General features: G+C 42.8%; 2 protein-coding genes across 3 annotated transcripts in view; both read left to right on the top strand.

The window, feature by feature from the left end:
* The window catches only part of LOC110990991 (scavenger receptor cysteine-rich domain-containing protein DMBT1-like), a 123,001-nt gene that overhangs the window by 89,273 nt on the left and 9,712 nt on the right, over positions 1–24,016 (top strand). The gene's annotated exons all lie outside the window — the stretch shown is intronic.
* On the top strand, positions 2,438–22,112 carry LOC147800273 (neurotrypsin-like). Of its 2 annotated transcripts, XM_087146043.1 has the most exons (4): positions 2,438–5,470; positions 5,663–5,950; positions 20,388–20,702; positions 20,888–22,112. In XM_087146043.1, exons 1-4 carry the CDS (start codon positions 5,284–5,286, stop codon positions 21,178–21,180), a joined length of 1,083 nt encoding a protein of 360 aa, XP_087002169.1. In that variant the 5' UTR covers positions 2,438–5,283; the 3' UTR covers positions 21,181–22,112. The 2 variants fall into 2 exon arrangements, with proteins under 2 accessions (XP_087002169.1, XP_087002171.1); XM_087146045.1 differs by lacking the exons at positions 2,438–5,470; positions 5,663–5,950 and adding an exon at positions 11,935–12,618.

Genomic DNA, 24,016 nt, shown 5'->3' with positions numbered 1-24,016 from the left:
GCCTTTCTCCACCGTTTGCATGATCTAGCTAGGGGTATCTCCCAACCTCATCACAAAATTCGCATCACTTCAGGTGCACAATGCGTGATATAGCTAGGGGTATCTCCAAACTTCATCACAAAATTCGCATCACTTCAGGTGCACAAGCAGACTTGCTGGCGTGGCAGCAGTTTTTTTTTCACATTTCAGCGGAACGATAATGTTTCCGGATTCGGTATGGTACAATAGTGACCAATTGCACATGTACACTGATGCTTCTGCTGAAATTGGTTTTGGGGCTTACTTTGCTGCGCACTGGTGTCAAGGGAAGTGGCCCGAGCTTGTAAAAAGTCAGTCCCTTTCTATTGCCTGCTTGGGGTTATTCCCTATTGTGCTAGCGGTCCAGCAGTGGGCTGTCCCATTGCATAATAAACGTGTGATATTTTGGTGTGACAATCAGGCTGTAGTTAGTGTCATCAACAGACAAACGTCTGAATATCACTTAATGATGCGTTTGGTGCGCTGCCTCGTTGTGACATGTCTCACATACAATATCCAGTTTCGATCTCAGCACGTTCCAGGCCTGGATAATGGCATTGCTGATGCTCTTTCACGTTTTCAGATGACCAGATTTCGTCATCTAGCACCCGCTGCAGACTGCGATATGACCCCCTTGCCCGACAACCTGTGGAGTGTCTTCAGTTAGAGGTCCAGAGTCTTTTGCATGACGCGGTGGCCCCCCGCACGAACTTGTCTTATCAGAGGGCTTGGCATCTTTTTCAATGGTTTAGTCAAACCCATGGTTTCGACGCCGCGCACTCCCCCTCCCTGCTTCAGATAGTTCGATTTATTGCATTTTTGTCGGTATTTGGGTATGCCCCCACAACGATTACCTCTTACGTCTCGGGGGTTTCCTCCAATTTGCAGTTAATGAGTTATCCTGATTTAACTAAGCATTTTCTAGTCAAACGTTTACTGGAGGGATGTCGTAGGCGTAGTAGTCGTCGCGACCGACGGCGCCCTATCACTTATGATATTTTATGTCGTATGGTCCCAGTCTTGCAGGCCGTTTGCTCGAGTAATTTCGGCTTTTCCGAATGGCTTTCTTACTTGCGTTTTTTGGGTTCCTTCGCATTGGGGAATTTACTGCCCAATCCCACCAATCTTTTAGCCCGTTGTGTCGGTCTGATGTTACCGTCAAAGACTCCCCTTTAAGGGTGGAACTTATCCTACATCACTCGAAAACAGATCAATATGGCCATGGTTATGTAGTTTCCATCCCAGCAGCGCATAGCCGGCAAAACATTATGTGCCCCGTCCGGGCGACTTTGTCCTATCTTGACTGCTCCACATCCCTCCGTGGCCCGTTTTTGTCACATTTCGATGGGCGTCCTGTCACGCGTTACCAGTTTGTCGCGGTACTCCGTCGTGCCCTTGAGTTTATAGGGCTTTATGACGCCAGATTTACCTCTCATTCTTTTCGCATAGGGGCAGCTACGTCTGCAGCTATGGCAGGTGTGTCTGAGGATGTTGTTAAAATTTTGGGGCGTTGGAAGTCTGGGGCTTACCGACGTTACATTCGGATTCCCCCAGCTATTTTCCATTGAACGCTACATGTTGTATTAGCTTACGTGCTTTGCTCGTGTTTTGTTCCGATTTTCTTTTCATTTTTCATGCGAGAATTGGCCCCTGCCAAGCCAACTGTAAGGGTCATTGGGGACGGCTCTGTGTGCTGGTGTGCTCGGGTGGCGGGGTCATCGCCCTGGGGAGAGCGTCTTAATCGGCTGGCCTATATCCACTGGATGGGACGGCGAAAACTCCAGATGTTCCATTTCTCCGATTTCCTGTTGGAAGCGTGGTCGGCAGTTCCGATCTTACCTGACGTCATCATCCTGCAGTTTGGCGCCAACGACCTGGGGCTCGTACACAAACAGTTATTGAGTATTCTAGCACGGCAGTGCATCAATTTGACCGGAGAAGCACTGCCGCATACTGTCATTTTTTATTCCGAGTTACTGCCCCGCCAAACTTACCCTCACGCCCTAAAGCAGAGTTCCCTCGAGCGTTATTTCGAAACTCTCATGGGGTGTTATTTGGCACCCCCAGATCCAGTGGTCGTCCGCGGCGTTATTTCATGCGGACGAATTTCATTTGACTGATGATAGTTGTTCGTTCATTCTCGACAAATTCTACCGAGCCCTGGCGCCATATTGTTTGCCTGTTGCATCTCCCCTTAATACCACCACCTGAGGTCTATTTGGCGGCGGTCATGTTGCCGACTTCATTCAGCAACAAGCCCGTTTGGCGTGAATTTCATTCAGGGACCGCAAATTGACCTCGGTTAAAAGGCATTGTATTCTTATTTACGACACTTAATGGAATGTGCCGAAAGGAAAGGCCTGATCCCTTCTTTTGTCGGGGGAATCACTAGATTATTAAGGGCCAAATTAAGAAAAGCAATTCGTACTCACTAATTTCTGCCGTTTGACATACATAGCTGTAAGTGGTTGTTGAAAATGCTCATTAGTTGCCCGTTATTCCAGCAACCCAGTGTAAGCCCAAGTCGGGCCGCACCCCGTGGAAATTGGTGTCCGATCCCAGCGTTTGATGGCTGGCCCAAAGTTATTGTATGCTGGAGTAAATCCTTGCTAATTTGTTCATGAAAGTTGGGTATTTTTGCATTCTGCCAGTTGTAATTGCTGTTTGAATTTGCATATCGAAGGCTTTGTACCGAGCAGGTACATTCCAGTATTAATTTACCGCTCCATGTGCTTTGGGCGGAAACAAATGCTGATATGATAATTGCTTTTCATACATTTTTGCTGATAGCTCTATGTATTTGCTGATATGAGTTGCTGTTCCGCGTCACCAGGCTCGGGCGGGAACAATCTCTGTAATTTTTGCTGAATAGCTACACTTTGCTTGGAACGCAATGTAAGATATACTTGCAGTTCCGCGTCACCAGGCTCGGGCGGGAACAATCTCTGTAATTTTTGCTGAATAGCTACACTTTGCTTGAAACGCAATGTAAGATATGCTTGCAGTTCCGCGTCACCAGCTTCGGGCGGGAACAACCTGAACTGTGTCAAGTTCAATAAACGGCTGCTCAGGCCAATCGACACAAAAGTTGGAATGCGAGTGCCCACCTGTCCCTGAGTTCAGTTCTCTGGTCTTGTGCATGCGGGGATAAATAAGTTTTGCCCATGTTTTCCTATTAAATGGTTACGCTCTACGGAAAAGTAATTAATTTTTCGCGAAAAAAACAGTTTAGTTGAATTTTGCCAAAAAGAAATCATCATGATGATTGATTTCAGTAGATTTGTAAAAAAAAAAAGATTACACCAAGTTGTAGGCATCCCATAGCCTTGAAGATCTTGCCCAAGAAACCCGGAAATTGAAAAAACTATGGTTTGGTTAGCGTTTGTCTTTTCGTGAAAAAGGGGACGCAATGATGACGGAACTCGGCATTTTACTGCAGCTAGCCAACGAGTGCTGATTGTGCTTTAGGAAAGTGACCTTGACGTTTGTGGATGCAAATTCAGCCTGCTACTAAACTGAGGTGGTTTGGGGTAACTTTTAATTCAACAATGACCTTGTCTCTTCTGTTCAAGTAAGTTTGCTAATCTGTCAACTTCCACTGGTGCAATCTTAATTGCATTCAAAAGTTCGCTAATCTCACCAATTATAAATACGCATCAATTCTTCGATGCATACAAGTAGGTACTGGATCAACGGGCTTGAGAAGCTCCATCTTCATGTTGCTAGACAGACTGGTGTAGCCACTTAACCGACTTCTCGATGTATCACATCTCATTGCCAAACTACACTGGCTGTGTAAAAATTAATTTTGATTGTGCTGAAATCCCAACATGGTTCAACACCCTCCAACCCCACAGACCTAACTTAATGTCGAGAGGGGCTCAGGTCTTCGTTCGAGACATCCCAGGTACAAGTCAAGACTATCTGCTTTAAACAAAGCGTTCTCCACTGTACATAAATCCCAAGCGACTGAAAGACTTAGAATTAACTCAGACCATTAAAAAGTCTCAAAACACGCTTTTTTACTCCTCTGGGCAATCTCAACTTTTCCAAGGTATTTATTGATCCCCTTTTTTATGAAAGACCTTGATCTAGCGCCATACTTGATTTCAATTATGAAACTAAGCAAATACTTGCTTTCACGTATGACAATTAATGTTTTAAAGAAAAAGAAACAATCCTGCACTGCTAAAAACTGTGTTGTGCTGCAATGGGTTTTCTGTAAAATCTATCAGTAATTTACAGAGAATCTTTATAACAGACGCACTCTGTGACTGTGCGGTGATTTTTTGAGTTACAACAGAACCTCGTAAAAAGCTTTGTAAATGTACAATTCCTCTGTAACATGAATTTGCATGAAGTTGCATATTGACTTTGGTGCACAGAACCACTTTTACATAAAACTGGGTTTGCCATATTTCTCATATTTTCGGTTAATGCAAGTATCAGGTAATGTTTTGTGGAGAAAGAGTTTTATTTCAAAATATTTTTCAAGTCATCATTTTAAGTCAACTTGCGTGCAAACAAAATAAGAACTGCTAAATCAAATATGTTTTTAATCTGCCATCATTTTTTTAATTTGTGATCATACTGTGGGTGAGGAAAAGTGTCTTAATACATTAAATAACTTCAAACATGTCAATGTAATCACCAACGAAAATCGTAGGTAGCCTCCTCAACCTTGTCTTTATTACTTCCACAAATATAACAGACCTTTACACTGAATACATTCATTATACATGTGAAGTATACGTGTACATTGAACATAGGTACGTGTTTTTACAAATACACAGGTTGGCTCCAAAACACTAACAATGTAACTTATACTACTTATGATGGAAGGGGGTCATATGAAGAAATGGCGATCTCGTGCGCACAGGAATAATTATGATTATAAAGTCTTTTCTCATTCAAAATTAAAAATGCATGCGTGCATAATTATGAAAATTTACAAATAAATATCCGTTCATGTACAAAAGGAGCCTCATTACATGAACATGACATTTGTAATAAGAAATAGCATAATATTATATGTAAATGTACAGAATATTTTCTAAAAGTGTGGTTAAGTCGTTATAATAGGGAAATTGTCTCCTATAATTTAAGAACTGTTTATTTATTTTTTGGTCACTTCCAGCCAATATTCGTCTGACAGGCGGTAGAAATGTAAATGAAGGCAGGCTCGAAGTCTTCCTTGACGGTGAATGGGGCACGATTTGTAGTACCTCATGGAGGCAGGAGGAAGCAACGGTGGCTTGCCGGCAGATGGGATTCCCTAATGGAACCGTAGCAAACCATGGCATGCATTTAGGGAATGAACCAAGGACAATTCATCGACTTGATGTTAGGTGCACTGGTCTTGAAAAGGATCTGGAGAGCTGCAGACGTATCGAGACAGGAAATGACGGTTGTTCCCGTGAACACGACATCCGTCTTGTGTGTGCTCTACGAGGTATAAATTAAAATGTTATTTCTAAATCATTCATAAACTGTCAAGATGTATTCAGTTCATTGACATTGTTCGCACATTCTCAGAAAAATCGGTTTCAAAAGTGATGACTTATCCATGTGTGGTTTAGAGAATCGATCTATTCAGGTTCTAATTGAATGAGATAACACTTCATTTAAAATGATTTTTTACTAGTTCGCTTGGTAGGAGGTGTGAGTGATAGCAATGGTCGCGTCCAGGTGTACTCGACCGGGACTTGGAGAAATATCTGTCACGTTTGGTGGACCCTCAAAGATGCTGACGTCATCTGCAGGGAGCTGGGCTTTGGAAGAGCAGTGCAGACTCTGGCAGTAGCTTTCAGTGACGAGTTTGGAGCTTCCGTGCTTCCTCCTAGTTGTCAGGGGCATGAGAAAACAGTGTTTGAATGCAATGGCCATTGGGGTCGACATTACTGGACTCAAATGGCTGCTGGTGTACAGTGTGGTTAGTCCTAAAACTTTTTTTTTTCGATTGAACTCTCTTGAAAGTTTATTATAATTATGCTTGTATATTTCAGAACAGCTTGCTGAGCTTAATAGCCGTGTTCCTTTCCTTGTATTAATATCTGTAATTGAAATTTTAGCAATTACTTGTACTTCAGCTAAGCCGATGACAAAGATGCTGGAGAACAATGTGGTCAGTCCGGACTGTCCTACATTTTACCGCTATTGAAAGCAGAATACCAATTGTTGCAAGGCATTGACAGTTTTAAAGGTAGGGCCATACTTTGGTAATTCCCCCAGAAAAAAAATCGAGGTTTTTATCCGAAAGCATAAATAGTATTACGATGGCAATAGTAGTAATCACCCTGTGACATTATTTCGTCTGAAATGTCCTCGTTGATTAGAAATCTATAAAACTATTTCAAAAATTTGAATCTCCAGAAGTCGCCGGCAGGCGACTTTTGGAGATTTTTGTAGTGGCCGTTGAAATGCTGCCAGCATACGGTGAAAATCTGCCAGCTGACAGAGCCGATTTGCAATCCGGGCATCCGTAAATGGGCGCGCTGCATTCCGTTAAAGACTGACTTGTTATGGTTTTCAGGACTGAGTTTCAATTGTTTTGAAATCTATTTTGTTGACCACCGTGATCTGGTCAGCATCTACGACGCTCTGCCTGAAGATCAAGTTGTCGAGCTTGATTTCGTGATCATTACATTGCCCTTCACAAATTTACACCCATTCTGTTTGTACCCTTATTCAGAATAAAGATATTAGTCACCACATCTACACTAATGATAACCACATTGATACTGATATCATCCCGTCCATTATAGGTTATTCAGATCAAGCTTGTTTTCTCCGTCCCCTTACTAATCTGAATTGATCTTAGTTTTTTTTTCACTTAGCAAAAAAGTAATTCGTTTCTTTTTACTAAATACAATCATTTTAAACTAGAAATGTACAAAGGTTCGTGGAATCGAGTTGAAACTGATTACAATGTAATACCATGTATGCCCTGGGCTATAAGGGCTAAATGTCCTGGGCCATGGGTAACCCGGGGGGGACAAATTTAGTTCATGGGAGAACCTTACGGAAATACGTTGCAGCTTCATATCTATAGAAACTCAACGGAAAATATTCCAAGATTTCAAAAGGGGGGGGGGAGGACGGGTGTCCGCAGGGGAACGTAAGCCCTCCCATCTCTGTGATACAGGCCAGGATGTGTCCGTGCATGAACTGAATCAGCCTCCTGAGGTAGAGTGCGCCACTCATCCATTAAAGTGGTTAACGCAGCGACAAGTGACTGAGTTCATCCCTTACATGCTTGTTGGGACTTAGTCTGGACTGAAGACAGGCCCAGGTGCAGATCCAGGACGGGTCGGGGGTCGAAATCTCCAGCCCCCTCCCCCACGTTCGGACACCAAAAATAAAAAAAAATAGAAAAATAACTGCACCTGAAGACTTACGGAACACAGCCTAATACAAGCCACTATGCAAGCATTAAATTTGATGTTTTTTTACATCATACCAAACACCAACGATGGCATGAATATTCAACTTCCTGTACTGCAGTACACAACGTTTTAAGGATGCAGATTACCAGCGAAAAATTGCGGCAACGATCATGGGATACGTGTTGCTGCGCTCTGGCTACGGACATACCGGGCATGCCAGAAAGCGGTAATTGGCCTGATGTTGTGGCCCAGTTCAAACGCCTTCTGTGCCCTTCCTCCATGTTCCATTCGTGAGCGCATTAATGCCAACAGTTGGCATATCAGTGTAATCACTGATGCGATAGTTTCCCTGACGAACACGTTATATCAGCACACAAACACAACAGGGTGTTGTGCTGGAGCAACCTTCGTGGAATTTTCCTCTGCATTCAATACCATTCAACCGTATGGACTGATTGAAAACTGAAACTGGTACAAGTTAATCCATTCCTCATTTTCTGGATTAATGACTTCTTACTCGGGAGAACTCAGAGAGTGAAAGTAAATGGTATTTTGTCAAACGAACTCACCGTAAATACTATTTCCCCATTAGGGTGTGTTATGTCTCTGAGCCTTTTTATTTTGTACGCACATGATTGTACTTCTAATGTCTCAACAGTTCACGTTTTAGGATTGATAAAAGACGACAAAATGAGTAGTGAGCTACCATCGCTTCTGTTGAAAATCATTGTAGTGTTAAACGCAAGGAAAACGACATAAATGATGACTGATTTTAGGATGAGGAAGGTTTTTGATCCCACATATTTGTAATGCGAGTCAATTGAGAATGTACATTGTTACAGATATTTGGGTTCTAAAATTGACGATCACCTGAGGTGGGGGAACAAACAAAGGCTACTCTACTGAAGTGCAACCAAAGTTTGTATTTCCTCAGAAAACTTAAATCTTCCATGTGGAGGCGATGATATTACGTTTGTTCTATTCCTCTGTAATTCGGAGTACCATAAACACAGGATACCACTGTATGGTGTAACAATGCGAAATAAATACAAAAGCTAAGCTGCACAGAGCTAAGAAACAGGTAAAATCATAAATGATGACGTCGATCTTGATCAGATATGTAAAGAACGGGCACTTGCTAGGGCAGTTAGTGCGATTGTGACCGATTACTCTCATCTATTGCATGGTCATTTAAGCCTATGGTACAAATAACATTCGTTCACTTTTGCTCTTTCTTTCAAATCATCAACCATTATTTTAAGCTAAGAAGTGGGTGCAGGTGGCAGTCGATCATGGCCGGAACAAGTCGCTTTTCCAACTCGTTTGCTCCTCACTCTATCCAGCTTATGAATGATGATAGAATCCTTACTTTTTGTTGCTGGGTTGTCGGTTTGGTTTGTTATGCTATAACCTAACGATGAATTTTTTTCACCGGTGAATGAGGTCCTTTGTTAAGTTGTTTAAATTTCTCTTCGTATTTATTTGTGGGGTTGTACTTCATGTATATTTGCACGCAAACGAAGTACTGAATTTAAACATTGGATAATAAATCAAATGAAATGGAATTAATCTTCATGATCTACTTCTAATCGTCATAGAAGAGACTTGTTCCGTTGTTAATGTAAGACATTCTCTCTAATTCTATAATTCCAGGAGCAATTCGTCTGAGTGGCGGTAGAAATGTAAATGAAGGCTGGCTTGAAGTCTTCCATGACAATGAATGGGGTAAAGCGTGCAGTGACTCATGGGGATTGAAGGAAGCTACAGTGGCTTGTAGGCAGCTCGGCTTTCCTGGTGCCATCAAGGCTACATATGACATATCTTACGAAACTCAGACAGAGATGTTTCACCGATATGAGATTAATTGCACTGGTTCTGAAAGTCATCTTACCAGTTGTCAGCATGTAAGGACGGAAGTTATTGTTTGTGGCAAGAACAAAGACGTTGGTTTTGTGTGTTCTTCAAGAGGTAATTAATAAGGGAATAAATATGTGCCTGGCCGGTGTGCGTTTAAGACCGGCTCAGGAGAATGGACGCAAGCGAGGGCATTATCAGCGTTCGTTCTCCTCAGCAAATTTGCAGCAAGTGTTCCACGCTGTCCCCTTTCCAATGACGATTGTAACCATGCAGTCACTTCATATGCATTTTTACTCGTTGTAGGACTCTACTGTCGTGAAAAAATAAACACTGATGTTAAAAGCCCCTGGATTTTCTTGTTTGATAAATATTCTTATTGTTGTCATGCCTTCTTGCCCAAGTTGTTTCATAATTCAGGCGAAACTTACGTCACATTTGGGTTGAAATTAGTTTGCGTAGAAGTGTAATAAAACTTTCAACTTAAAAGCACGAATGCTTTACCTGACATCACAAAACCACATTCCTTTTTGTTTTCATAAAGCATGAACTGGTCTTAATTAACACTGAATAAAGTTCCGTCAAGTGTATATGTAATATTCACTGCATCCTTATTATAACAGGGAATATTTAGAAAATGCTATGCTTGGCATTGTTTAAGTTTTGTACATTGCACAATACTGCCTAAAGTACTAATAATTACAACATTTAAGTCCCCTGATTTGATTTGTCGTTTAAATTTCAACATTACATTACAGTTCGTTTGGTGGGAGGTTTTAGCAAAAACGAAGGACGTGTAGAGGTGTACTCTGGTGGTTCGTGGGGAACCATATGCGATGATCTTTGGGATCTAAATGACGCTAAAGTCATCTGTAAAGAACTTGATTTGGGACAGGCACTTCAGGCTTTGCCAGGGGCCACCTTCGGACACGGCCAAGGCCAGATAACGATGGATGATGTTGAGTGCGTTGGTGATGAAAAGACGGTATTTGAATGTCAGCACAACAGGATTCACAACTGTTTACATTTTGAAGATGCTGGCGTACAGTGTGAAAATGAGTACATCAGTGAATTGTTTCTTTTTGATGATTGTCGGAATCGGCATTTTATACACTAGAAACGGACCCCTGTGAAAGTAAAGTGATAGAACAACATGATGATAAAATCGGAAATTGAACAAAGATGCTGGAGAACAATGTGGTCAGTCCGGACTGTCCTACATTTTACTGGTATTAAAAGCAGAATACCAATTGTTGCAAGGCATTGACAGTTTTAAAGGTAGGTTCATACTTTGGTAATTCCCTCAGAAGAAAATAGGGAATTTTTATCCGAAAGCAGAACTGGTATAACAATGGTAAAAGTAGTAATCACCCTGTGAAATTATCTCGTCTGAAATGTCCTCGTTGATTAGAAATCAATAAAAGTATGTTGAAAAATTCGAATCTCCAAAAGTCGCTTGCACTGGTTTCCAGTGACGAGATTAGGGTTGCCATGTCTGATCCTAGTTGTCAGGGGCACGAGAAAACTGTGTTTGAGTGCGAAAACATCAGCCAGAGGTTGCCCAGTTGCAGACATTACTAGATACCACAGGCTGTTGGCGTACATTGTGGTTAGTCCAAGACAGTTGCCAATCTATGGGGTACACGGGGAAGGTCCTCCGGAATGTCAGTGCCACCCAGATGGCCCCTTTTTGAAATCTGTGAATAATGTTAAGTTTATATAGCTATGCAACTGCAGCTTATTTTTCGTGGTCCCATATTGAACAAATGTGTGCATTCCTGGATGCCAGGTCATAGATGCGTGCTCAGAAGTACCACGCATGCCTCGAACTGCAAGCACTACCACCGTCAACCAAAAGAGACCGTTGTGTATGCCATCACCAAGCGTCTCAATGTCTCTTTTTTAGCAATTACCTGTAATTGGGGTATACCGAGAACAAAGATGCTGGAAAACAGTGTGGTTAGTCTGGGAGAAGATTTGAATATTTGTTGCTACTGCGGAAAAATGTATACCGGTGATTCACAATGCAGTGCGCCATCAAAAGGTTGTCCTGGAGAGGCCGTTGCAGTGCAGTGCATTATGGGATAAATAGTCAACACAGTTTCATTCGTTAACTGTGCTGCTGGCGGAAAACTTGAATTTTTCCGAATGTTTGTTTATCTTAGTTGAAAATTCTATTTGTGTGGCCCAAAGTCACAGTTTTCACAAATCGAAAGTCTCCTGGAGAGTAAAACCTATTGACGCGTGTCCAAACAGTTTTTCGAAGATTGTCTGAGTTCATACTTTCCTATGACGTGTATGCGGGGAGTGCATGCTAACTTGATATCGTTCGATATCGTCGATCGAACAACAGAATTTAAGGACTCCAGATCTCAAATTTGTTAACTTAAAGTGGCAACAAGCTAGTATGAGGGACACAGAGCTAATAGTGCATAAAACGTTTGTGAAATTGAATGCCTTCACTTTCAATGAACAGAGCGTGTAGCATACCCTCACAAATGTGGCGCGCGGTCGCGTGAGCCTCAACATGTCACTAAAGATTTTTAGTCTCTCATTTTTTCCCGTTTTTGGTTTGTGTTTTTGTTTTGTTTTTGTTTTGTTTTTTTGCTTTTTGATGGATGATTGTTGAATTTTACAAACTACGAAATTCCCACACGATTGCAAGTTGTTTCTGTTACAGAATGGGCCTTTCAACTTCAGAAACGCATCAATTTTTGACAGTTATAGGCCAAAATGTCATGGTGCATCTTGTACGATGAATTTCTACAAAACAGTTGGGGTTGCACACACCAAATGCAAAATTGATAATATTCAATTTGAGGCAAAATAAATTGCAGCTTCACATAATTTATCACCGCGGAATATTGGAGGCTCTTGTCACTAAGTTGGTCAGTAGTGTTTACTTGCGGTTGCTGGCAAGGTGATTTAATGCCTCGAACTAGCTACTGGCGTGACCTTAAAATGGTAGTAGCACTGGAGAGAGTTACTCCCGGTCACTTTTGCTTGAGCAGCCGTGGCGTTTGGTTGGAAAAGAGAAAATCTGTCTGTTTTGCAAAAGTAATTTTGTTAGTTATGCCCCGCGCCAATTCCAAGCGGCGGGCTCCTTCTGGGCCGACGGATGGAGCGAAGCGTGCTCGGAGGCGGCCTCGCAAGTCTTCCCGTCAAGATGCATCGGTGGTTGCGGCCCTTGCAGGGTCTAGTGCACCGCAGCTTGCATCGTCCGGTCCGGATACCACTATTATACCGTTGGCTACGGTCGGAATGATTCCAGACTGTGCGAGTGTTGAGGCTACCCATGCAACGCCAGCGCCCGCTACCATCAGTCGGCCTGGAGGGAGCTCGGCGCAAACTTTGGAGCCGGGTAAGTCCCCTGTTGCTACTCCTTTTGAATTAGCCCCGCAACCTTCCATTTTCACGCCCGTGGTGTTGGGAACTTCAGCACCAAGCACATTGTCAATTACCTCCTTTTCCGATTCGAATATGCCATTAACTAGCGTCTGTGACGATCTCGGGGCCGTGATTCCTCAACATCTAAAAGACAAAATTTGGAGGGGGGAGTACGTAGAATTCGGAACCTTGTTGAAGTCGTCGCGCGGCACCGGCTTGGATAATTCCTTTGACGAGACACTTTTTACAATCGGGTCCAATGAGTCCCCACTTTGGCAGATTCGTCCCCATAAGCAGGCTCCGCGTATTACGTCTATCGAGCAGTGGACGTCAGCGTTTCTAGTTTTTGCATCTGTGTATTTGTTGCGCCATCCTACCCACGCGCGTTCGTTACTGAAGTACGCAGACACTATTCGCTCGGCAGCATTTCGACATGTGGGGTATGGTTGGCGCAAGTACGACATCCAGTTTCGATTGCGCCAGGCGCGTGTGCCGTCGCGCTCTTGGGCAACTATTGATGCCGAACTTTGGCTGGTGCTGCTTGGTGCGCCCGTTTCGCACCAGCATAATTTTCGTCCGTACCAGCAACGCGAGCGTGCCCCCTCCACTGCCACCAACCCCTGGTCAAATTTCGGGCCTGGTCGGCGCCCAATCGCCGGGGTTGGTCAACCTACATGTAACGACTTCAACCGCGGTCAGTGCAATCGCCCGTTGTGTCGCTTCGCGCATCGCTGCTCCACCTGCGGGGCATTTGGCCACCCCGCAACCCGTTGTCGGGGAAACTCACAGTCTAGCGTCTCAGCACGAGTGCCGGCAGCTGGCATCAACCTTAGTCAAACTAAGTAGTATGCTTCCTTTTTTACGGGCTTACCCTATTACTCAGGACTCCCACTTATTGCAAGAAGGTTTTTTTGTGCAGTTTCCGGTTAGGCTATTCAGGTCCCAGGGTTAGTACCTCTGCTCGTAATTCTGCATTTGCTCGGAAACATCCCAACATTCTGCAGTCAAAAATTGATCGTGAAGTTGCTTTGGGTCGCGTTGCTAGCTCGTTTTTGTCCCATCCTCTTCCTCATTTCCGTTGTTTGCCTATGGGCCTGGTGCCCAAACAGCCTCCTGGTGAATTTCGGTTAATCCATAATTTGTCGTCCCCTATCGGCAAATCGGTGAATGATTTCATTGATCCCGCAGACACCACCGTTTCATACACGAGTTTTGATGAGGCGATAACTATGATCGCAGGTTTACCACGCAGTGCCCGGATGGCTAAGTCGGATACTAAATCGGCCTTTCGTTTACTTCCCATCCATCCAAGCGATTTCGATTTGCTTGGTTTTTCCCATAACGGCCAATTTTATTTTGAAAATGCATGCCTCTGGGCTGTGCTATATCCTGTGTTACGTTCGAGCAGTTCAGTACTTTCCTTGAGTACTGTACTCGTAAGGTGGCCGAATCTCCTTACATTGTGCATTATCTGGATGATTTCCTGTTCGTTGGGGCTAGTTATGTCGAGTGCGCACGTTCCCTCCAATCTTTCAGAGTAGTTTGTCAGAGATTTGGGGTTCCCATCGCGGAAGAAAAAACCGAAGGTCCAGCTACGAACCTCACTTTCCTGGGTTTAGCGATCGATACGATCTAGCGATCTAGCTAGGGGTATCTCCCAACCTCATCACAAAATTCGCATCACTTCAGGTGCACAAGCAGACTTGCTGGCGTGGTAGCAGTTTTTGTCACATTTCAGCGGAACGATAATGTTTCCGGATTCGGTATGGTACAATAGTGACCAATTGCACATGTACACTGATGCTTCTACTGAAATTGGTTTTGGGGCTTACTTTGCTGCGCACTGGTGTCAAGGGAAGTGGCCCAAGCTTGTAAAAAGTCAGTCCCTTTCTATTGCCTGCTTTGAGTTATTCCCTATTGTGCTAGCGGTCCAGCAGTGGGCTGTCCCATTGCATAATAAACGTGTGATATTTTGGTGTGACAATCAGGCTGTAGTTAGTGTCATCAACAGACAAACGTCTAAATAATGATGCGTTTGGTGCGCCGCCTCGTTGTCTCACATACAATATCCAGTTTCGATCTCAGCACGTTCCAGGCCTGGATAATGGCATTGCTGATGCTCTTTCACGTTTTCAGATGACCAGATTTCGTCATCTCGCACCCGCTGCAGACCGTGATATGACCCCCTTGCCCGACAACCTGTGGAGTGTCTTCAGTTGGAGGGTCAGAGTCTTTTGCATGACACGCTGACCCCCGCACGAACTTGTCTTATCAGAGGGCTTGGCATCTTTTTCAATGGTTTAGTCAAACCTATGGTTTCGACGCCGCGCACTCCCCCTCCCTGCTTCAGATAGTTCGATTTATTGCATTTTTGTCGGTATTTGGGTATGCCCCCACAACGATTACCTCTTACGTCTCGGGGGTTTCCTCCAATTTGCAGTTAATGAGTTATCCTGATTTAACTAAGCATTTTTCTGGTCAAACATTTACTGGAGGGATGTCGTAGGCGTAGTAGTCGTCGCGACCGACGGCGCCCTATCACTTATGATATTTTATGTCTTATGGTCCCAGTCTTGCAGGCCGTTTGCTCGAGTAATTTCGGCTTTTCCGAATGGCTTTCTTACTTGCGTTTTTTGGGTTCCTTCGCATTGGGGAATTTACTGCCCAATCCCACCAATCTTTTAGCTCGTTGTGTCGGTCTGATGTTACCGTCAAAGACTCCCCTTTAAGGGTCGAACTTATCCTACGTCACTCGAAAACAGATCAATATGGCCATGGTTATGTAGTTTCCATCCCAGCAGCGCATAGCCGGCAAAACATTATGTGCCCCGTCAGGGCGACTTTGTCCTATCTTGACTGCTCCACATCCCCCCGTGGCCCGTTTTTGTCACATTTCGATGGGCGTCCTGTCACGCGTTACCAGTTTGTCGCGGTACTCCGTCGTGCCCTTGAGTTTATAGGGCTTTATGACGCCAGATTTACCTCTCATTCTTTTCGCATAGGGGCAGCTACGTCTGCAGCTATGGCAGGTGTGTCTGAGGATGTTGTTAAAATTTTGGGGCGTTGAGTCTGGGGCTTACCGACGTTACATTTGGATTCCCCCAGCTATTTTCCATTGAACGCTGCATGTTGTATTAGCTTACGTACTTTGCTCGTGTTTTGTTCCGATTTTCTTTTCATTTTTCATGCGAGAATTGGCCCCTGCCAAGCCAACTGTAAGGGTCATTGGGGACGGCTTTGTGTGCTGGTGTGCTCGGGTGGCGGGGTCATCGCCCTGGGGACAGCGTCTTAATCGGCTGGCCTATATCCACTGGATGGGACGGCGAAAACTCCAGATGTTCCAGTTCTCTGATTTCCTGTTGGAAGCGTGGTCGGCAGTTCCGATCTTACCTGACGTCATCATCCTGCAGTTTGGCGCCAACGACCTGGGGCTTGTACACAAACATTTACTGAGTATTCTAGCACGGCAGTGCATCAATTTGACCGGAGAAGCACTGCCGCATACTGTCATTTTTTATTCCGAGTTACTGCCCCGCCATACTTACCCTCACGCCCTAAAGCAGAGTTCCCTCGAGCGTTATTTCGAAACTCTCATGGGGGTGTTATTTGGCACCCCCAGATCCAGTGGTCGTCCGCGGCGTTATTTCATGCGGACGAATTTCATTTGACTGATGATAGTTGTTCGTTCATTCTCGACAACTTCTACCAAGCCCTGGCGCCATATTGTTTGCCTGTTGCATCTCCCCTTAATACCACCACCTGAGGTCTATTTGGCGGCGGTCATGTTGCTGACTTCATTCAGCAACAAGCCCGTTTGGCGTGAATTTCATTCAGGGACCGCAAATTGACCTCGGTTTAAAGGCACTGTATTCTTATTTACGACACTTAATGGAATGTGCCGAAAGGAAAGGCCTGATCCCTTCCTTTGTCGGGGGAATCACTAGATTATTAAGGGCCAAATTAAGAAAAGCAATTCGTACTCACTAATTTCTGCCGTTTGACATAAATAGCTGTAAGTGGTTGTTGAAAATGCTCATTTGTTGCCCATTATTCCAGCAACCCAGTGTAAGCCCAAGTCGGGCCGCACCCCGTGGAAATTGGTGTCCGATCCCAGCGTTTGATGGCTGGCCCAAAGTTATTGTATGCTGGAGTAAATCCTTGATAATTTGTTCATGAAAGTTGGGTGTTTTTGCATTCTGCCAGTTGTAATTGCTGTGTGAATTTGCATATCGAAGGCTTTGTACCGAGCAGGTACATTCCAGTATTAATTTACCGCTCCATGTGCTTTGGGCGGAAACAAATGCTGATATGATAATTGCTTTTCATACATTTTTGCTGATAGCTCTATGTATTTGCTGATATGAGTTGCTGTTCCGCGTCACCAGGCTCGGGCGGGAACAATTGCTGACATTTGCTGATTGTCATAGTACCGGTACTTTTGCTGATATGTGCTGCTGTTCCGCGTCACCAGGCTCGGGCGGGAACAATCTCTGTAATTTTTGCTGAATAGCTACACTTTGCTTGAAACGCAATGTAAGATATGCTTGCAGTTCCGCGTCACCAGCTTCGGGCGGGAACAACCTGAACTGTGTCAAGTTCAATAAACGGCTGCTCAGGCCAATCGACACAAAAGTTGGAATGCGAGTGTCCACCTGTCCCTGAGTTCAGTTCTCTGGTCCTGTGCATGCGGGGATAAATAAGTTTTGCCCATGTTTTCCCATTACACTCTATGGAAAAGTAATTAATTTTTCGCGAAAAAAACAGTTTAGTTGAATTTTGCCAAAAGGAAATCATCATGATGATTGATTTCAGTAGATTTGTAAAAAAAAAAAAAAGATTACACCAAGTTGTAGGCATCCCATAGCCTTGAAGATCTTGCCCAAGAAACCCAGAAATTAAAAAACTATGGTTTGGTTAGCGTTTATGTTTTCGTATACCGAGAACAAAGATGCTGGAAAACAGTGTGGTTAGTCTGGGAGAAGATTTGAATATTTGTTGCTACTGCGGAAAAATGTATACCGGTGATTCACAATGCAGTGCGCCATCAAAAGGTTGTCCTGTAGAGGCCGTTGCAGTGCAGTGCATTATGGGATAAATAGTCAACACAGTTTCATTCGTTAACTGTGCTGCTGGCGGAAAACTTGAATTTTTCCGAATGTTTGTTTATCTTAGTTGAAAATTCTATTTGTGTGGCCCAAAGTCACAGTTTTCACAAATCGAAAGTCTCCTGGAGAGTAAAACCTATTGACGCGTGTCCAAACAGTTTTTCGAAGATTGTCTGAGTTCATACATTCCTATGACGTGAATGCGGGGAGTGCATGCTAACTTGATATCGTTCGATATCGTCGATCGGACAACAGAATTTAAGGACTCCAGACCTCAAATTTGTTAACTTAAAGTGGCAACAAGCTAGTATGAGGGACACAGAGCTAATAGTGCATAAAACGTTTGTGAAATTGAATGTCTTCACTTTCACTGAACAGAGCGTGTAGCATACCCTCACAAATGTGGCGCGCGGTCGCGTGAGCCTCAACATGTCACTAAAGATTTTTAGTCTCTCAATTTTTCCCGTTTTTGGTTTGTGTTCGTGGTTTTCTTTTTTAGGTTTTTTGATGGATAATTGTTGAATTTTACAAACTACGAAATTCCCACACGATTGCAAGTTGTTTCTGTTACAGAATGGGCCTTTCAACTTCAGAAACGCATCAACTTTTGACAGTTCTAGGCCGAAATGTCATGGTGCATCTTGTACGATGAATTTCTACAAAACAGTTGGGGTTGCACACGCAAAGTGCAAAATTGATATTAAATAAGTTTTGCCCATGTTTTCCTCATTAATTAAATCATCATGATGATTGATTTCAGTAGATTTGTAAAAAAAAAAGATTACACCAAGTTTTAGGCATCCCATAGCCTTGAAGATCTTGCCCAAGAAACCCGGAAATTAAAAAAAAAACTATGGTTTGGTAAGCGTTTGTCTTTTCGTGAAAAGAAAGGGGACGCAATGATGACGGAACTCGGCATTTTACTGCAGCTAGCCAACGAGTGCTGATTGTACTTTAGGAAAGTGACCGTGACGTTTGTGGTTGCAAATTCAACCTGCTACTAAAGTCAGGTGGTTTGGGGTAACTTTTAATTCAACAATGACCTTGTCTCTTCTGTTCAAGTAAGTTTGCTAATCTGTCAACTTCCACTGGTGCAATCTTAATTGCATTCAAAAGTTCGCTAATCTCACCAATTATAAATATGCATCAATTCTTCGATGCATACAAGTAGGTACTGGATCAATGGGCTTGAGAAGCTCCATCTTCATGTTGCTAGACAGACTGGTGTAGCCACTTAACCGACTTCTCAATGTATCACATCTCATTGCCAAACTACACTAGCTGTGTAAAAATTAATTTTGATTGTGCTGAAATCCCAACATGGTTCGACACCCTCCAACCCCACAGACCTAACTTAATGTCGAGAGGGGCTCAGGTTTTCGTTTGAGACATCCCAGGTACAAGTCAAGACTATCTGCTTCAAACAAAGCGTCCCACAATTAGAATAATTCCCATGCCACTGCAAGACTTAAAATTAACTCAGACCATTAAAAAGTCTCAAAACACGCTGTTTTTTACTCCTCTGGGCAATCTCAACTTTTCCAAGGTATTTATTGATCCCCTTTTTTATGAAAGACCTTGATCTAGCGCCATACTTGATTTCAATTATGAAACTAAGCAAATACTCGCTTTCACATATGACAATTTATGCTTTAAAGAAAAAGAAACAATCCTGCACTGCTAAAAATTGTGTTGTGCTGCAATGGGTTTTCTGTAAAATCTATCAGTAATTTACAGAGAATCTTTATAACAGACGCACTCTGTGACTGTGCGGTGATTTTTTGAGTTACAACAGAACCTCGTAAAAAGCTTTATAAATGTACAATTCCTCTGTAACATGAATTTACATAAAATTGCATATTGACTTTTGTGCACAGAACCACTTTTACATAAAGCTGGGTTTGCCATCATTCTCATGTTTTCGGTTAATGCAAGTATCAGGTAATGTTATTGTGGAGAAAGAGTTTTATTTCAAGATATTTTTCAAGTCATCATTTTAAGTCAACTTGCGTGCAAACAAAATAAGAACTGCTAAATCAAATATATGTTTAATCTGCCATCATGTTTTTAATCTGTGATCATACTGTGGGTGAGGAAAAATGTCTTAACACATTAAATAACTTCAAACATGTCAACGTAATCACCAACGAAAATCGTAGGTAGCCTACTCAACCTTGTCTTTATAACTTCCACAAATATAACAGACCTTTTCACTGAATAAATTCATTATACATGTGCAGTATACGTGTACATTGAACAGAGGTACGTGTTTTTACAAATACACAGGTTGGCTCCAAAACAATAACAATGTAACTTATACTACTTATGATGGAAGGGGGCCATACTAAGAAATGGCGATCTCGTGGGCACAGGAATAATTATGATTATAAAGTCTTTTCACAGAGCATTAACATTTAAAAATGCATGCGTGCATAATCATGAAAATTTACAAATAAATATCCGTTCATGTACAAAAGGAGCCTCTTTACATGAACATGACATTTGTAATAAGAAATAGCATAATATTATATGTAAATGTACTGAAAAAATCTAAAAGTGTGGTTAAGTCGTTGTAATATGGAAATTGTCTCGTTTAATTTAAGAACTGTTTATTTATCTATTTTTTGGTCACTTCCAGCCAATATTCGTCTAACTGGCGGTAGAAATGTAAATGAAGGCCGGCTCGAAGTCTTCCTTGACGGTGAATGGGGCACGATTTGTAGTACCTCATGGAGGCAGGAGGAAGCAACGGTGGCTTGCCGGCAGATGAGATTCCCTGATGGAACTGTAGCAAACCATGGCATGCATTTAGGGGATGAAACAAGGACAATTCATCGACTTGATGTTAGGTGCACTGGTCTTGAAAATGATCTGGAGAGCTGCAGACGTATCGAGACAGGAATTGACGGTTGTTCCCATGAACACAACATCCGTCTTGTGTGTGCTCTACGAGGTATAAGTTAAAAGTTTATTTCTAAATCATTCATAAACTGTCAAGATGTATTCAGTTCATTGACATTGTTCGCACATTCTCACAAAATCGGTTTCAAAAGTGATGACTTGTGTGGTTTAGAGAATCGATCTATTCAGTTTCTAATTAATTGAGATAACACTTCATTCAAAATGATTTTTTACTAGTTCGCTTGGTAGGAGGTGTGAGCGATAGCGATGGTCGCGTCCAGGTGTACTCGACCGGGACTTGGAGAGATATCTGTTCCTTTCGGTGGGCCCTCAAAGATGCTGACGTCATCTGCAGGGAGCTGGGCTTTGGAAGAGCAGTGCAGGCTCTGGCAGTAGCTTTCCGTCACGAGTTCGGAGCTTTCATGCTTAATCCTAGTTGTCAGGGGCATGAGAAAACAGTGTTTGAATGCAATAGCCATTGGAATCGATGTTGGTGGACTGGAGAGGCTGCTGGTGTACAGTGTGGTTAGTCCGAAAACAGGTTTTTTTTTTTCGATTGAACGCTCTTGAAAGTTTATTATAATTATGCTTGTATATGTTCAGAACAGCTTGCTGAGCTTAATAACTGTTTTCCTTTCCTTGTATTAATATCTGTAATTGCAATTTTAGCAATTACTTGTACTACGGTTTAGCCGATGACAAAGATGCTGGAGAACAATGTGGTCAGTCCGGACTGTCCTACATTTTACCGCTATGAAAAGCAGAATACCAATTGTTGCAAGGCATTGACAGTTTTAAAGGTAGGGTCATACTTCGGTAATTCCCCCAGAAAAAAAATCGAGGTTTTTATCCGAAAGCATAAAGGGTATTACGATGGCAATAGTAGTAATCACCCTGTGACATTATTTCGTCTGAAATGTCCTCGTTGATTAGAAATCTACAAAACTATTTCAAAAATTTGAATCTCCAGAAGTCGCCGGCAGGCGACTTTTGGAGATTTTTGTAGTGGCCGTTGAAATGCTGCCAGCATACGGTGAAAATCTGCCAGCTGACAGAGCCGATTTGCAATCCGGGCATCCGTAAATGGGCGCGCTGCATTCCATTAAAGACTGACTTGTTATGGTTTTCAGGACTGAGTTTCAATTGTTTTGAAAGCTATTTTATTGACCACCGTGATCTGGTCAGCATCTACGACGCTCTGCCTGAAGATCAAGTTGTCGAGCTTGATTTCGTGATCATTACATTGCCCTTCACAAATTTACACCCATTCTGTTTGTACCCTTATTCAGAATAAAGATATTAGTCACCACATCTACACTAATGATAACCACATTGATACTGATATCATCCCGTCCATTATAGGTTATTCAGATCAAGCTTGTTTTCTCCGTCCCCTTACTAATCTGAATTGATCTTAGCTTTTTTTCACTTAGCAAAAAAGTAATGCGTTTCTTTTACTAAATACAATCATTTTGAACTAGAAATGTACAAAGGTTCGTGGGCTATAAGGGCTAAATGTCTTGGGCCATGGGTAACCCAGGGGGGGGGACAAATTTAGTTCATGGGAGAACCTTACGGAAATACGTTGCAGCTTCATATCTATATAAACTCAACGGAAAATATTCAAAGATTTCAAAGGGGGGGGGGACGGGTGTCCGCAGGGGAACGTAAGCCCTCCCATCTCTGTGATACAGGCCAGGATGTGTCCGTGCATGAACTGAATCAGCCTCCTGAGGTAGAGTGCGCCACTCATCCACTAAAATGGTTAACGCAGCGACAAGTGACTGAGTTCATCCCTTGCATGCTTGTTGGGACTTAGTCTGGACTGAAGACAGGCCCAGGTGCAGATCCAGGACAGGTCGGGGGTCGAAATCTCCTGCCCCCTCCCCCACGTTCGGACACCAAAAATAAAAAAAGAAATAGAAAAATAACTGCACCTGAAGACTTACGGCACACAGCCTAATACAAGCCACAACGCAGGCATTAAATTTGATGTTTTTTTTCACATCATACCAAACACCAACGATGGCATGAATATTCAACTTCCTGTACTGCAGTACACAACGTTTTAAGGATGCAGATTACCAGCGAAAAATTGCGGCAACGATCATGGGATACGTGTCGCTGCGCTCTGGCTACGGACATACCGGGCATGCCAGAAAGCGGTAATTGGCCTGATGTTGTGGCCCAGTTCAAACGCCTTCTGTGCCCTTCCTCCATGTTCTATTCGTGAGCGCATTAATGCCAACAGTTGGCATATCAATGTAATCACTGATGCGATAGTTTCCCTGACGAACACGTTATATCAGCACACAAACACAAAGGGTGTTGTGCTGGAGCAACCTTCGTGGAATTTTCCTCCGCATTCAATACCATTCAACCGTATGGACTGATTGAAAACTGAAACTGGTACAAGTTAATCCATTCCTCATTCTCTGGATTAATGACTTCTTACTCGGGAGAACTCAGAGAGTGAAAGTAAATGGTATTTTGTCAAACGAACTCACCGTAAATACTATTTCCCCATTAGGGTGTGTTATGTCTCTGAGCCTTTTTATTTTGTACACACATGATTGTACTTCTAATGTCTCAACAGTTCACGTTTTAGGATTGATAAAAGACGACAAAGTGAGTAGTGAGCTACCATCGCTTCTGTTGAAAATCATTGTAGTGTTAAACGCAAGGAAAACGACATAAATGATGACTGATTTTAGGATGAGGAAGGTTTTTGATCCCACATATTTGTAATGCGAGTCAATTGAGAATGTACATTGTTACAGATATTTGGGTTCTAAAATTGACGATCACCTGAGGTGGGGGAACAAACAAAGGCTACTCTACTGAAGTGTAACCAAAGTTTGTATTTCCTCAGAAAACTTAAATCTTCCATGTGGAGGCGATGATTTTGCGTTTGTTCTATTCCTCTGTAATTCAGAGTACCATAAACACAGGATACCACGGTATGGTTTAACAATGCGAAATAAATACACAAGCTAAGCTGCACAGAGCTAAGGAACAAGTAAAATCATAAATGATGACGTCGATCTTGATCAGATATGTAAAGAACGGGCACTTGCTAGGGCAGTTAGTGCGATTGTGACCGATTACTCTCATCTATTGCATGGTCATTTAAGCCTATGGTACAAATAACATTCGTTCACTTTTGCTCCTTCTTTCAAATCATCAACCATAATTTTAAGCTAAGAAGTGGGCGCAGGTGGTAGTCGATCATGGCCGGAACAAGTCGCTTTTCCAACTCGTTTGCTCCTCACTCTATCCAGCTTATGAATGATGATAGAATCCTTACTTTTTGTTGCTGGGTTGTCAGTTTGGTTTGTTATGCTATAACCTAACGATGAATTTTTT

This window comes from Acanthaster planci, linkage group LG01 (assembly GCF_054643075.1).
Source record: "Acanthaster planci isolate LZ-2023a linkage group LG01, COTS_SCS, whole genome shotgun sequence".
Taxonomy (NCBI): domain Eukaryota; kingdom Metazoa; phylum Echinodermata; class Asteroidea; order Valvatida; family Acanthasteridae; genus Acanthaster; species Acanthaster planci.
This window is presented reverse-complemented; position numbering and strand designations above follow the sequence as displayed.